Here is a 12664-nt window from a genome sequence, read left to right as displayed (position 1 = left end):
CCACCGACAGTGGTGAGTGGCTATTTCTGTTATATAAATGCCTAAGTTGTGGCTCTCAAGACACTTTAGCCCACTTTAAAGTACGTGTGTTTATAACAACTGACTTTGTATCTTGCTTCCAAACAGTGCCCGGCTGGGTACATTGTAAGTCAATTCCATTTTTCTATCACGCATGGGTGGCATTAATAAAAGACACCACAAGGTATTATTCGTCCATTTTAATCCATATATAATCATTAATTACTGCGACTACACATACTTACACAATTTTTCACTTTCCCCTAGATGTCCCTCACTGTTTAGTCCTGACGAGACCTTTACCAAGCAGGTCGAAACGCCGTCGACGCCATAGGGAATGAACCTTTTCAAGCACAGTGTTCTATGATTGTAGATAGTCACTGATAAGAATTGCTTTATTATTGCGCTTGGTCATTTTCCCTTTGTAAATATCCATAACAACAAAATTGTACAGATCACTCATTGTTTCATGTTCTGTTTTTTTGTTCACAAATCACTGGGGACACATTGCACTTTTTTGTATATATGTCGCTGTTATAACTATTAGACTGAGTGTCTTAAGTTGAAATACAAGAAGTAATTTCTTTAAAAAAAAATTGGTATATATGTGTGCTTCTTTCCTTGCCAAACCCTTTTCTGTTATAAGTCAATAGTGCTTATTTAAGCTGTTATATTAAATATTGTGTAAAATAAATATGCCACAGGAACCACTGTTCTTTAGATAGGCAATAGAGGAAAAGGCAAAACAATTTGGAGCTTAGTCAGGATGTGCACTTAATCGAGGGAAAACCCAGATTGTTCGAGGCAAAAATTGTGCGATGATTGGGTGGCGGAACAAGCAACCTATCTAGGCATCTCAATCACATCTGACCTCGAAAACCTTGTCAACGTCAACTTAAAACCAATAACTATTGTAATCCAGAAAGGACCTTAAGCGCCTAGATAAGTTACACCTCTCTCTTATAGGCAGAGTAAATATGATTAAGATGGTCTTCTTCCCCAAGATCCTGTACCTCCTTAGAGCAATCTGTCTAGAATTTTCGACAACCTGGCTTAGATCAATCGATCAGATGTTTTCCAGCTTCATCTGGGCATATTCACAACCACGAGGCACCCAGAAGCTCCTCACCCTTCAGAAAGATCGGGGCGGGCTATGCCTTCCGAATCTGCAAGCATACTATTGGGCAACTGTTCTTTACAGCAGGGAACTGCTCGAGATTAACTGGGAAAAGGGAGCAGGGGAGGCCTATACACCATCTACCTTCCAACTGTTGTTAGGTAGGGAGAGCAGCGGGTACTGGTGGGGGCATCTACATGACAGCTACTATAAAAAAATTAGATTTAAAACACTATTTAGCGGGTTGAAAGTATGGGAAACAATAAGGAAGGGTAGGAAGACTCTCGTTTTACACTCCTATAAAAGATAATCCCGACCTGCCCGCAATTTTTAATGACAACTATATGTGTAGTAGGGATTAGTCAGTTGGGCTCTCTTTTCTCCGCTGATGGGATATTGTCCTTTGAGGAATTGAAAACAAAAATTGTCCTGGACTGGCTTGATTTTTTTTAAATCCCTCTGAGAGATTTTTTGTCACAAAAGACTGGTGGGAGCAGAGGTATGGGTAAAAATAAATTAATAGGCACACTAATTTCGGGCCCTAGGAATAAGATTGGGGGCATATACTTGCACATTATGGCTTTGTTCCCAGACGATATGGAAAAAATACCTCAGAAATGGCAAGAGAAAGCAGATATCTCAGATAACGAGTTTAGTCATGCCTTTGAAAAGTCACAAACAATTTTAATGTCTACTAAACTCAAAGCGCAATTTTTTAAAACATGTTTCGTTTTATATTACACGCCGATAGAATAGTAAAGTGGGGACCCGGTGTGAGTACATGCTGCCCGAGGTGCAACCTCTATAGCGCCGATTGTACGGTTAAACAAGAAATAGAGAAATTCCTATCCACAATCTTAAATAAAACAGTTGTATTAACTAATGGAAACATCTTACTGGGGGCCGCAAATCCAGAAAGCCCAGATGTAGGCCATGAACTTATTTTTATAGCAATGGCTGTCTTGAGGCTTTGCATTGCGTCTGCATGGCGAACCCGCAATGCCCCATCTTTCCAACAATGGCTAGCCAGATTTCTTGCTGTGGCTTATGTCGAAAGTGCTATTTATAAAAGGCAAGGGTAGGAAACAATGGAAAAAAGGCCTAAAAATCTGGAACCCCCTGATAGCTTGGCGTCAAGCTGCGGGTGGTATAGAGTGATCTCCGCGCTTTAACCCCTTCGATGCTGGTGACGGAAGCATTCCGTCATCAGTCTCGGTTGGGCTGTGCTGATGACGGAATGGTTCCGTCACGGCCACGCCCGTTTTCATAGGGGCCCAGCACAGGAGGAAAATATCGCCCGCAGCGATGCGGTTAAGGATTATTTTGTTATGATTGCTTATTGTATTTTATTCTACTATGTACTTCTATTGACTATATATATATTGTGTTTATTTTGTGTTGATTTGTTTTTCCTGCCTATTATATACATTGCTTTCTGTTATCCATTTATCTGTCTGCCCGGGAGGGGGGTAGGTGGGGGACTGTGGGGTTAAATTTAACCGTTGTAAAAATCTGAAAGATATTAAAAAAAATATATATATATATATAATATTTTATGGAGAAAAAAACAACTATGCAGTTGGGTTTGTAGTCTGCTTATTACTGTAATGGTTGTGATTTGTGCTTCCGAAGCATAATATGGGTTTTGAGTATTCTTAGATGAACAAAGATAGCACCATTAAGCAGTACCTCTATTAGATGGGGTTCCTTCTTCTTTGCTGACAGGTTTAAATGTTTGTCCAATAAGCTGTAATTTTTTTCTGTCTCTTTGTCAAATTTCTTTTTCTCCTCCTGTGGGCAAAAATGTAAAATTAAATGTGCTCTTCTACACATTCATATCTGCTTAATATGACCAAATCAGCGTGCATCCTTACCAGCATAGCATGTTAATGCTTGATGTGTGCTTCCAATCAAAGAATCCTTAAAATAACACATTTAGAACAAAAATATGCTATGTATGAATTAACTTAGGAAACAGCCTTTGCCAGCTTGGCCTTACATGCATTGGTCTCTACTTCACATGGCAGGCACAATTATCTGAAGGTATTTACAGATGCTAAAGGGCAGGCCACTTCTGAGTTTAAATCCCAGTGAAAATTAGGATACCCTGATGTGACTGTTTATTATTTTCCTTTCTAGTTTGATTTCATCAACACATCAAAAACAAAAAAGGATGAATTCACGGAACATTACATTTCCAGAGAATAGGATACAAAACATAATGAAGAGCCACAGAAACTAAAATACTTGAATTAAAAAGAAATCTGCCCTATATATTGGTGGCACAGACAGGTGGAAAAACACAAGGAAATCAAACGAAGGTGAAAAACCCTACACACAGCTCATAAAAAAATAGTGATCTTGCAAAATTACAATGAAATGTGATTATCTCATGAAGCAGCACATGCATCACTATAACTGCTCCAAAACTTACACTACTGCAAAATGTGCCTTTTCAACTGAAAAAGATCCTTCCACTGAACCCAGATTCAATAGCACCATCAGCCTGTACGGCAACGCCGATTCCTCTGAACTTTGCCTTTTAATAAAGCCTTTTTTGCTCCTTGATTGGCTCTTCTTATAAACAAGTACACCAATGCTTAAGATTGGTTAAGCCCTCATCCAAACTGATTCATTTAAGGGTCCCTTTTATCCATAATTATTATAAAAGATTCAGCTTATTCCCTTTTTAAACCATACTAGGAATGAATTCTGAGGAATGATTGTGGAAAATTATAAAAATCACCACAATATCAAATTTCCCATGCTTGCGTACATATAATGAGGGGGAACCTTGCTATTGTTCGTCTATTTGCCACATTAAGTCCTGCTTAGGTTAGAAAGTTTCTGAACACTGTGAGAACCGAACTAATTGAAATGTTCGGTTTTGCAGATGAAGGAGATTTCAAACAGAAGAATGACATCATGATTAACACAGAGCCTGAGATGGATTGGAAGTAGAAGTTCCTTGCAAAATATAAAAAATCTGATTTGATAGAAGGTGGCTCCAAGGAAGACCATGCAAAGAGATCCTCCGCATAATACTTCCTGTGCCACGTTTTGAGGACATTGGTAAGTTAAGTAGTGGTATTAAAAGAATACAGATATAGGTGCCACCGGTGAGTACAGTATTACTTTAAAAGGGAGCACAATGGCTAGCTTGTTCGGAACACATTCTGGACCATTGAATCTTATCAATTATCTACTTTGCAGATTAAGAAAGTGATATGGCAATCTTCCACAGGCATACGTTATGTTATGTTATCTTACAATAGTTTATATAGCGCTCAGCTGCCCCAGCAAAGGGGCGTCCCGGCGCTTTGTAGCAGAAAAATAACTGACTCCAGTGAGAATAAGCAGAACGTTAGTTTCGGCGGAAAAGGTGGGTTTTGACAGCCTTTCTGAAGTCCAACAGGCTTTCCCGTTCACGTATGTGTGCTGGTAGTGAATTCCACAGTTTAGCTGCTAGATAGCGGAAGGAACGTCCTCCCGCTCGGCAGCGCTTGATCCGGGGTACCCTGACCAAACATTGACTAAACTAACACACTACTACTACTAATGCCCTATCATGTTTGAGCCAGCAGCTTGCAAGTTGAAAATATTTTAAATGTAGCCTTTTTTTATTTTTATTACATTTACATTTTTCATTTATGACTGCTTTCCTGGAAAACAGCACAATTGGCATAAAAGGCATGCTCAGGTCTGAGACTCAACAAGGTCAACTTTGCTGGTATTGTCTTTGTTGCAGCATTGAGGTGAAAGATGCATCTTTAGAAAGAACCCTTAAAAACCTAAAATGGTCTTGTGACCCTATCAAACGATTATAAACCAAGATAAAATAGGTGGAGTATATTAAGCAAACATCTGGGTAAAACTGATGCACAGCATATGGGGAGAGATGAAGCATCAGTAGGGGACCCTAAAAGATGTATTCTGTTAGAGCAGAAAATGTCCTCCATGTGTTTCCACAAAGATACACATCAGGGTAAAGGTTACAGAGCATTAGAAGCAGAATCTATTAGGGACTATTGTTAATGATGCAAAGTATATAAAGAGGTAATTATCACATATTTCAGTGGCACATTTCAGTATTTTCTAAAAATATGTCTTCCTCAGAATGATCTTGTCGGACATGGAAACATTTCTGAGTTACTTCTATAACGAATGGCCATGCCTTTGAGCACACAGGTTCACTCAACAATTGGTCAGATTGAAGGTAATCCAGACATTTTTTAATATTGGATAAATATGAAAGTCACCGGGGGAGGAGCTACGCGGGCATCCAAGATGGTCGCATGAGCAGAGAGCTCCCGGGACCCGCGCCGCCCTTATCGATCTATCCTTTGATATCCTGATTATTTTGATGGGCTTTTGAAGTACTACTCTTGCTGATACTGCTGCACTTTTCAGGGCTGAGATCGGACTTTGGGAACCATCTCTACGTTGTCCTACGTTTTCTGGCCTAGCCCCGGACGAGGCCGGGGTCTCTGCTGCTCTGGATGGCCGAGATGTAATTCAACAACAACGGTCGCCTGGCATCTGCTCAACCGGTGACGCTGTCGCTTTCACTTTCGGTTTCCCTCTGCTTCTGAGCTGCCGACCTAGGGAGCAGTTCCCATTCCTGGCTCCGGTGGTCTAGCTAGCTGGGCTCTTTGACTATAGCCCTGGGCTGGCAGGTTGCGATTCTTCGCCTAAGCCCTGTTTTGGAGACCAGCGGATCGCTGCCATTTTCACCAGGTCCAGGAAGACCCTTCGGGGTGCTGATTCCAATATGGCGGCTAAACCCGAGACGGAGAAACGCAGGACGAAGGTGACTACCCGTGGGGGATCGGTCCAATCCAACGTAATGTCCCTTCAAGATCTCATGGCCGCCATTGCTGGGATCAAGACGGACATGGGTCAACAATACGAAGCCATCGTATCCAAGATTGACACAGTGGCGGTGGATGTTACTCTTATACGAGCTGACTTGGCTAAGACCAATGAGAGGGTCAAAGCTTTGGACCTCAAAGCCACCGGTTTGGTTACCGACATGGCGGAAGCACAATCAGAGATCGGTAATCTGCGGTCCGGGCACGATCTACTGGCCAGACGTCTGGAGGAGTATGATAACAGGGCCCGACGGAACAACATTCGCCTAGTCGGGGTACCGGAGGACAGTGGTGCTGCTTCTATCGATCTCTTGTTCGAAGAGTTGATTGTGACCAAGCTTGCTCCCGCAGGTCTCAGTAAATTCTTTGCGTTCGAGCGCCCGTACCACTTCCCGGGTGGACAGACCAAGCCGGGGGCACCCCCGAGGCCTATCATTGCTAGGCTATTCCACTTTCGGGACCGGGACGCCATCCTTCAGGCCTCTCGTAGACATGGCCCACTGAAATTTGAGAACAGCTCCATTTCCATCTACCCTGACTTCACTCCTCAGGTGCAGCAGCAACGATCTGGATTCATGGGTGTGAAACGTCGATTGCGGGACTTGGGACTTAAGTACGCAATGCTGTTCCCAGCTCGTCTTCGCATCGAGTATAGAGAACGTACTTTCTTTTTTGATCAACCAGACAGTGTTAGCGACTGGTTGGACTCATTGCCCAAGGAGAACACCGAGAGCGGAGGCCCTGGAGGCGCGGACGGAGGTGCATCGGCACAGGAGTGATATTCTGGTTCCTGAGGTTCAATCCTGGGTCGTAGTATCTACAGAGTATCGTGTATATGCTTTCATTATTAGGCCCGAGGGTGGGGCGGGGTGGGATTGTCTCTCCCTTCCTCCTCAGGGGTTCTTTGTGTAGAGTTTGATGAAGGGGCGACAGGCACACTGCAGTTTGGGGTGGCTTCTAAGTCAGCAGGGGTGCAGGGTGGGGGGTGTTGTAACGGGTTCTTGGTTGGGGGTGGAGGGGGTGTTCCGGGTTGTTCTTGGTGTTTTGTATATGGTTTCTCGCATGGTACTTTTTCATTTGCTCGTATCCTTAGCTCTGGGGTTTCGGGAGAGGGTGGTTTGGGGGGGATGGGGGGGGGGGGGGTGATATGAAAGTGTTGTCTTGGAACCTCAATGGTCTGGGAGACAGGATTAAGCGGGGTATTGTGCTTCAATTTATTAGACGTCACTCCCCTGATGTCGTTTTACTGCAGGAGACCCACTTGATAGGGAACGCTTGTAAAGCCCTGGATCGCCGTGGTTACCGACTGGTGGCACATGCGGGTTTCACTTCCGGTTCCCGGGGGGTTGGCATAATGGTGAAATCCTCCCTGCCCCTTGAGATAGACGAAGTCACACTTGACGATCGGGGCCGCTATGCTGCTGTTTCGGGGAGGTGGGAGGGAATGCTGATTGTAATTGTGGTTGTTTATGTTCCTCCGGGACTCCAGGCTACTACGTATGCTGATCTTGGTAGGACCCTCTTAGGGCTTCCAGACGGTGTTCTTATAATGGGTGGGGACTTTAATTTGGTGGTTTCGGGTGAATGTGATCGGTTGCCTCCCAGGGTTTTGCCCTCGTCCCAGTTGTGGCTGACTGAGTTGATTGAGACTTTTGGGTTAGTGGATGTCTGGCGGATGCTGCACCCTACACAAACCCATTACACTTTTCACTCTGGTGCCCACGGCAGCCTTTCGAGGATTGATTATTTTCTGATGTTAACTGCTAATACCTCCTTGGTGCGTGGGGTCCGACATCTTCCCTGGGGTATCTCTGACCATTCCCCCCTGTTGCTCGAGGCTTCGGTGGGAGACTGTTCTGGAGGTAGGGTCCCCCCTCTTCATCCCTGGCATTTTAGGAATCCTCAGCTTCGCTCAGACCTGGTTAAGGCCATTGACTGTTACTTCGACGAGAATGAGGGTTCCGTTTCTTCCCCTACTACCCTGTGGGAGGCCTTTAAGTCCGTCATACGGGGCTCCGCGTTGTCCTTCATTGCTGCTGACAAGAAGGCCAGGAGAGAAACTGTGTCAGCTCTTGAGGCGGAAATTACTTTGCTTGAAAGTGGCCTGGGTGGTGACGATACCCCTGCAATCCTGCACTCCTTAGCGTTGAAACAGGCAGACTATAGGGCCCTGGTGACTGACGCTGCTAAAGTGATGCGTATGAATCAGCTGGGCCGGCTCTATGATGTGGGCGATAAGGCTAGTAAATTGTTGGCGTGGTTGGATAAATCTGACCGACTGAATCGTGTGGTGCCCGTGATAACCCGTGAGACTGGAGTGTGTGTGACTGATCCGGGGGAGATTGTTGAATGCTTTGTGGACCACTTTCAGACCGTATACCGGTCTGTGAGTGATCGCGACGAGGCTGACTCTCGGTTGCTTCTGCGGGACATTGCGCTTCCCTGTGTGTCGGAGGAGGATAGCTCCACTCTAGATGCACCTTTTACGGTGGATGAGATTGCCATTGCCATTCGGTCCTTGCGATCAGGTAAAGCTATGGGGCCCAACGGTTTACCTATCGAGTTATACAAACTGCGTCCGGACAAAATGGCGACCCATCTGCGCACTATGTTTGTTGATGCTCTTGAGGCGGGCTGCCTCCCTTAACGACCAGCGTTTGGCCACTATAGTAGTAATCTATAAGGACGGCAAACCTCGGGATCGGTGCACTTCATATCGCCCTATCTCGTTGCTTAACGCCAAGCCTAAGATCCTGGCTAAGGTCCTCGCTAATCGTTTACTGACAGTTATCTGTGACTTGATCCATCCGGATCAGTCCGGTTTCATTCCTCATCGGAATACGGCGCTCAATCTCCGTAGACTCCACAGCGTTCTCGCGAGAGCTGGGACCCTTACTGAACCCGCTGTCGTGGCCTCCCTGGATGCCACGATGGCTTTTGATACCATCGAGTGGCCATATTTGTGGGCGGCCCTCTTGAAGTTTGGTTTTGGCCCTAACTGGGTGCGGCTTCTGTATGAACAACCGTTGGCCCAAGTCGTAGTTAACAGCAGAGTTTCTGGACCGTTCGCATTGGGGCGTGGCACCCGACAGGGCTGCCCGCTCTCTCCACTTCTCTTTGCTTTGGCATTGGAACCACTGGCGGCGTGGCTTCGATGGGAGCCCTCGATTAAGGGGATCCGGTGGGCGCCGGACCTGGAGGATCGCGTCTCTCTGTACGCAGACGATATTCTGCTCTATTTTACCTCACCTCAGAAATCCCTCAACGTGCTCTTTGATGTTCTTACCTCTTTTGGGAGGAACTCGGGGCTCGTTATTATCTGGACCAAATCGTGTGTTTATGTTATAGCGGGGGAACTGCCTCCGCTACCTCGTAGATTCCCGATCCAGGTGGCAGAGACTGGGTTCAAATATTTGGGGGTTTTCATTACTATGGATTCCTCTGTGCGGTATGATCGTAACCTTTATGCTCCTCTTCGTCGCCTCAAACAGGATGTTCGGAGGTGGCGTGGTTTGCCTCTGTTCCCATTGGGATGCGCAGCACTTTTTAAAATGATGTCCCTTCCCAGATTTTTGTATGCCTTGCAGAATTATTTTGATCCTGTTCCCTCCCGTTACTTTTGCGAGGTTGAAGGTCTACAGAGGCAGTTAATTTGGGACGGACGAGCTCGCATCTCCTTATCTAAACTCACGCTCCCGTGGTACAATGGTGGCATAGCCCTTCCAGACATCAGACGTTACTACTGGGCCTCACAGCTCAGCGCGATTAACCACGTGACGTACTCCCCGGGGCCCGCGCCCGCCTTCGCTATGGATAAACTCCTGTTGCCGGGCGGCAACTTCAACAGGGCTTTATATTCGAAGGCACCACTCCGCCTTCTGACTGGACCTACGAAATGCGCTGTGCGTGCTTGGAAGGATGCGACTGTGGCCACAGGTTGGAGTGATAGATTGACGCGAATGACCCCGCTGTATGACTCAGAGCGGTTGGGTGGCCTGTGGCGAACGAAAGGGTTTGATAGATGGGATATGATCGGTATTAGCAAGGTGGAGGATCTTTGGGCCGGAGGCACAATTAAGTCCTTCGAGGCCCTGAAGGTGGAGTATCAACTGGATGACAGGGAATATTTTCGTTATCTTCAGGTGCGTCAAGCGTTGCTCTCTGTTTTCCCCCCTGGGATGGAAATCCCCCAATCATCCCCGCTCGAGGATCGGATTCTGGACGGCCATGTGCCGAACAGCACGATTTCTCTAATTTATAAAAAACTTATTAATAACAGGGCTGATCTTCTGGTGAGGCTTACGGCCTCTTGGACGGCAGATGGCCTCGAATTAGAATTGATCTCCCCCTTCCCCCTTCCCGTGCCCTAGACACTGTTCTACCATGTGAGTGTTTGTGTTGTTTGTTTCAAATTTCATCAAAATTATAAAAATGAAACCTACATGATCCTTCCTCTATGTATGATGCCAATGCACCATAGTGATTTTATTTCTGGCTTTTTCCGCAGCATAATGTGGTCTGGAATATTGTCGATTGTCATAGCGGCCGGCCCGATTGGGTTGTAGGCAGACGCTGTGTACTGCGCATACGATAATAAAGGTTTTTTTAAAAAAAATATATATATGAAAGTCAGACTTGTTGATATTTCAAAATCTCATTCTATCAATTGTGTAAGCCAGTGGTTCCCAAAGTGTGCGCCGCGGCACCACGGTGCGCCGTGATGAAAAGCCAGGAGCGCCGCGCAGGATGTGTCTTCCAGGGTCGGAAGTGTGGTGCATCTCATTGTGGTTTGAGTACCCCCTCTGAAATAAACAACAGTAAACAAAAACAAAGCCGCACACTGACATAATGATCAGCGGGCAGTAGAGTACCCCGAACCGCGGTGCCTGCGAGCCTGGCGGGCAGGCGTGTTTGTGCCGCCTCCCTCCATGTATAATGTATGTGAATGACCAGACTCGGGCCGGCTCTCCATTGCCGTACGGACCACGCCTTCACCGCCCGGCCGCCTGTTAGAGGCTGCGGCAGCTCTGTGTGACCCTCCGCATATCCTCGAGGGATCCATCGGAGCCTGGACATTTCTCCCCTCCTCCAGCTCCTGTTACCCCAGCGCCCTGCCACGGTGCCGGGTTGCTGTGTACCCGGAGCCCCTCGCGGGACCTCCCCCCACGCGGCATGGATGGCCGGGAATTCGCGACCCCGCCCCACCTGCTGTCTGATCGGGGCAGCCTGGCGCACCGGAGCGCGGTCCGGGGGGCAGTGCAGCACCCCAGGTCCCTTCCAGGCGGGCAAGTACTTCCCTCCTTTGCCAATCGCTATAGGGGCACATTCAGATTCACCATCGTCATGCAAAGCCCTAGCGAGGAAGGCACGGAGAACCCCTGGCACTGCTAGCGGCAAGGGGCACTGGAACAAAGTCACACAGAGCGTGCACATCCCCGGTGGGGGCACCGACGGATACCATGTCCTGAGGGTACGTGACCATTGTACCGGGAATGTCAGCAACTCTTACATCCATGCAAATGCATGGCCCCAGTGGGATGAAAAAAACCGGGGGGGGGGTGGGTCTTAAAGGGGCGTGGCCGATGCAACAAAGGGCATCGCCTAAAACACTGAAGCCAAAAATCCATGCTTAGCACAGTGCGCTGCCTGACCCACCGGCAAAAAAATGGTGGGGAGCCACGGCCAACCGCCAACCCGGTCAAGGGAGCCACGGGTCAAAAAAGTTTGGGAACCACTGGTGTAAGCCTTAGGAAATGGAGTCACCTTACAATGCTTTTAAATCCCATTTTGCCAAAGGTGATTATGTACGTGAAAATCCTAAATTGTTTCTGTTGAGGCAGTATATGGCAATTTTTCTAAGAATCAAGTTTATGCTAAAAATTACATAAACCAATTTTGAAATGGAGTATAGGAAGGAAAAGTGGTGAAATTGCTAAGTTGCTAACCTCAGAGATTTACCTGCTAGCCCTACCATCAACACCTGACCATAACATCTAGTGACTCTGGGCTAATCACTTACTGTGTCTTTTTCTCAAATTGTAATGAGCTGTAATGTGAATGAAAAAAATACAGTGTCTAGTCCAATATTGGCCAAATTACATGTTCGCATCTGCACCTCCCTCCACATCTTAAGTTTTTGGATGCTGTCTTAACCATGCCCCATGCACTATACACATCTTTCATTCTTTTTATATTAAAAAAATATTGCATGTTAACTGCTCCCTACTCCTTCGTGCTAAATGAGCACTATGTCAAATAGAAAAAACATAATAAACATTTAGAAAAGGCTCCGCTGTAGAATTAATATATATCGAGAGTCTCAAAGTTTGGCTTCACAAACATGTCAAAGAAATAGATTTAGTCTTAAAATGTATGTAAGAATTCTGCTGACTGATTGTTAACAAGATCAAATATGGACTCAAAGAACTTGTTCAATAGAAATTAAGATTTCCTGGGCCAGGTATGAGAGGCTACAATCAACATTCAAATGTCTATCAGGACACTCACTGAATCATTTGGTCATGTTAGTCCGGTTCATCTTAAAGATGTAATTCCTCTTTTACAAAAGGGAGGATGAAAAGTAGACCTAATCAAAAAACATCCCAAAATGTCTTGAGGGAGGTCGGTAATTTACTTGGAATGTCTCATCCACCAGTAA

At 46.1% G+C, this 12664-nt stretch overlaps 1 protein-coding gene across 3 annotated transcripts in view; it reads right to left on the bottom strand.

Annotated features, from left to right (window-relative positions):
• ARHGAP10 (Rho GTPase activating protein 10) overlaps nucleotides 1-12664 on the bottom strand; it is a 1108509-nt gene that overhangs the window by 735811 nt on the left and 360034 nt on the right. For all 3 annotated transcript variants that reach the window (XM_086962271.1, XM_086962272.1, XM_086962274.1), the window contains exon 5: nucleotides 2825-2926. In XM_086962271.1, coding sequence (XP_086818397.1) covers nucleotides 2825-2926 — 102 coding nt within the window. The remainder of the gene's footprint in view (nucleotides 1-2824; nucleotides 2927-12664) is intronic.

The sequence above is a fragment of the Lissotriton vulgaris genome, chromosome 3_1 (assembly GCF_964263255.1).
Source record: "Lissotriton vulgaris chromosome 3_1, aLisVul1.2, whole genome shotgun sequence".
In the NCBI taxonomy this organism is placed as follows: domain Eukaryota; kingdom Metazoa; phylum Chordata; class Amphibia; order Caudata; family Salamandridae; genus Lissotriton; species Lissotriton vulgaris.
This window is presented reverse-complemented; position numbering and strand designations above follow the sequence as displayed.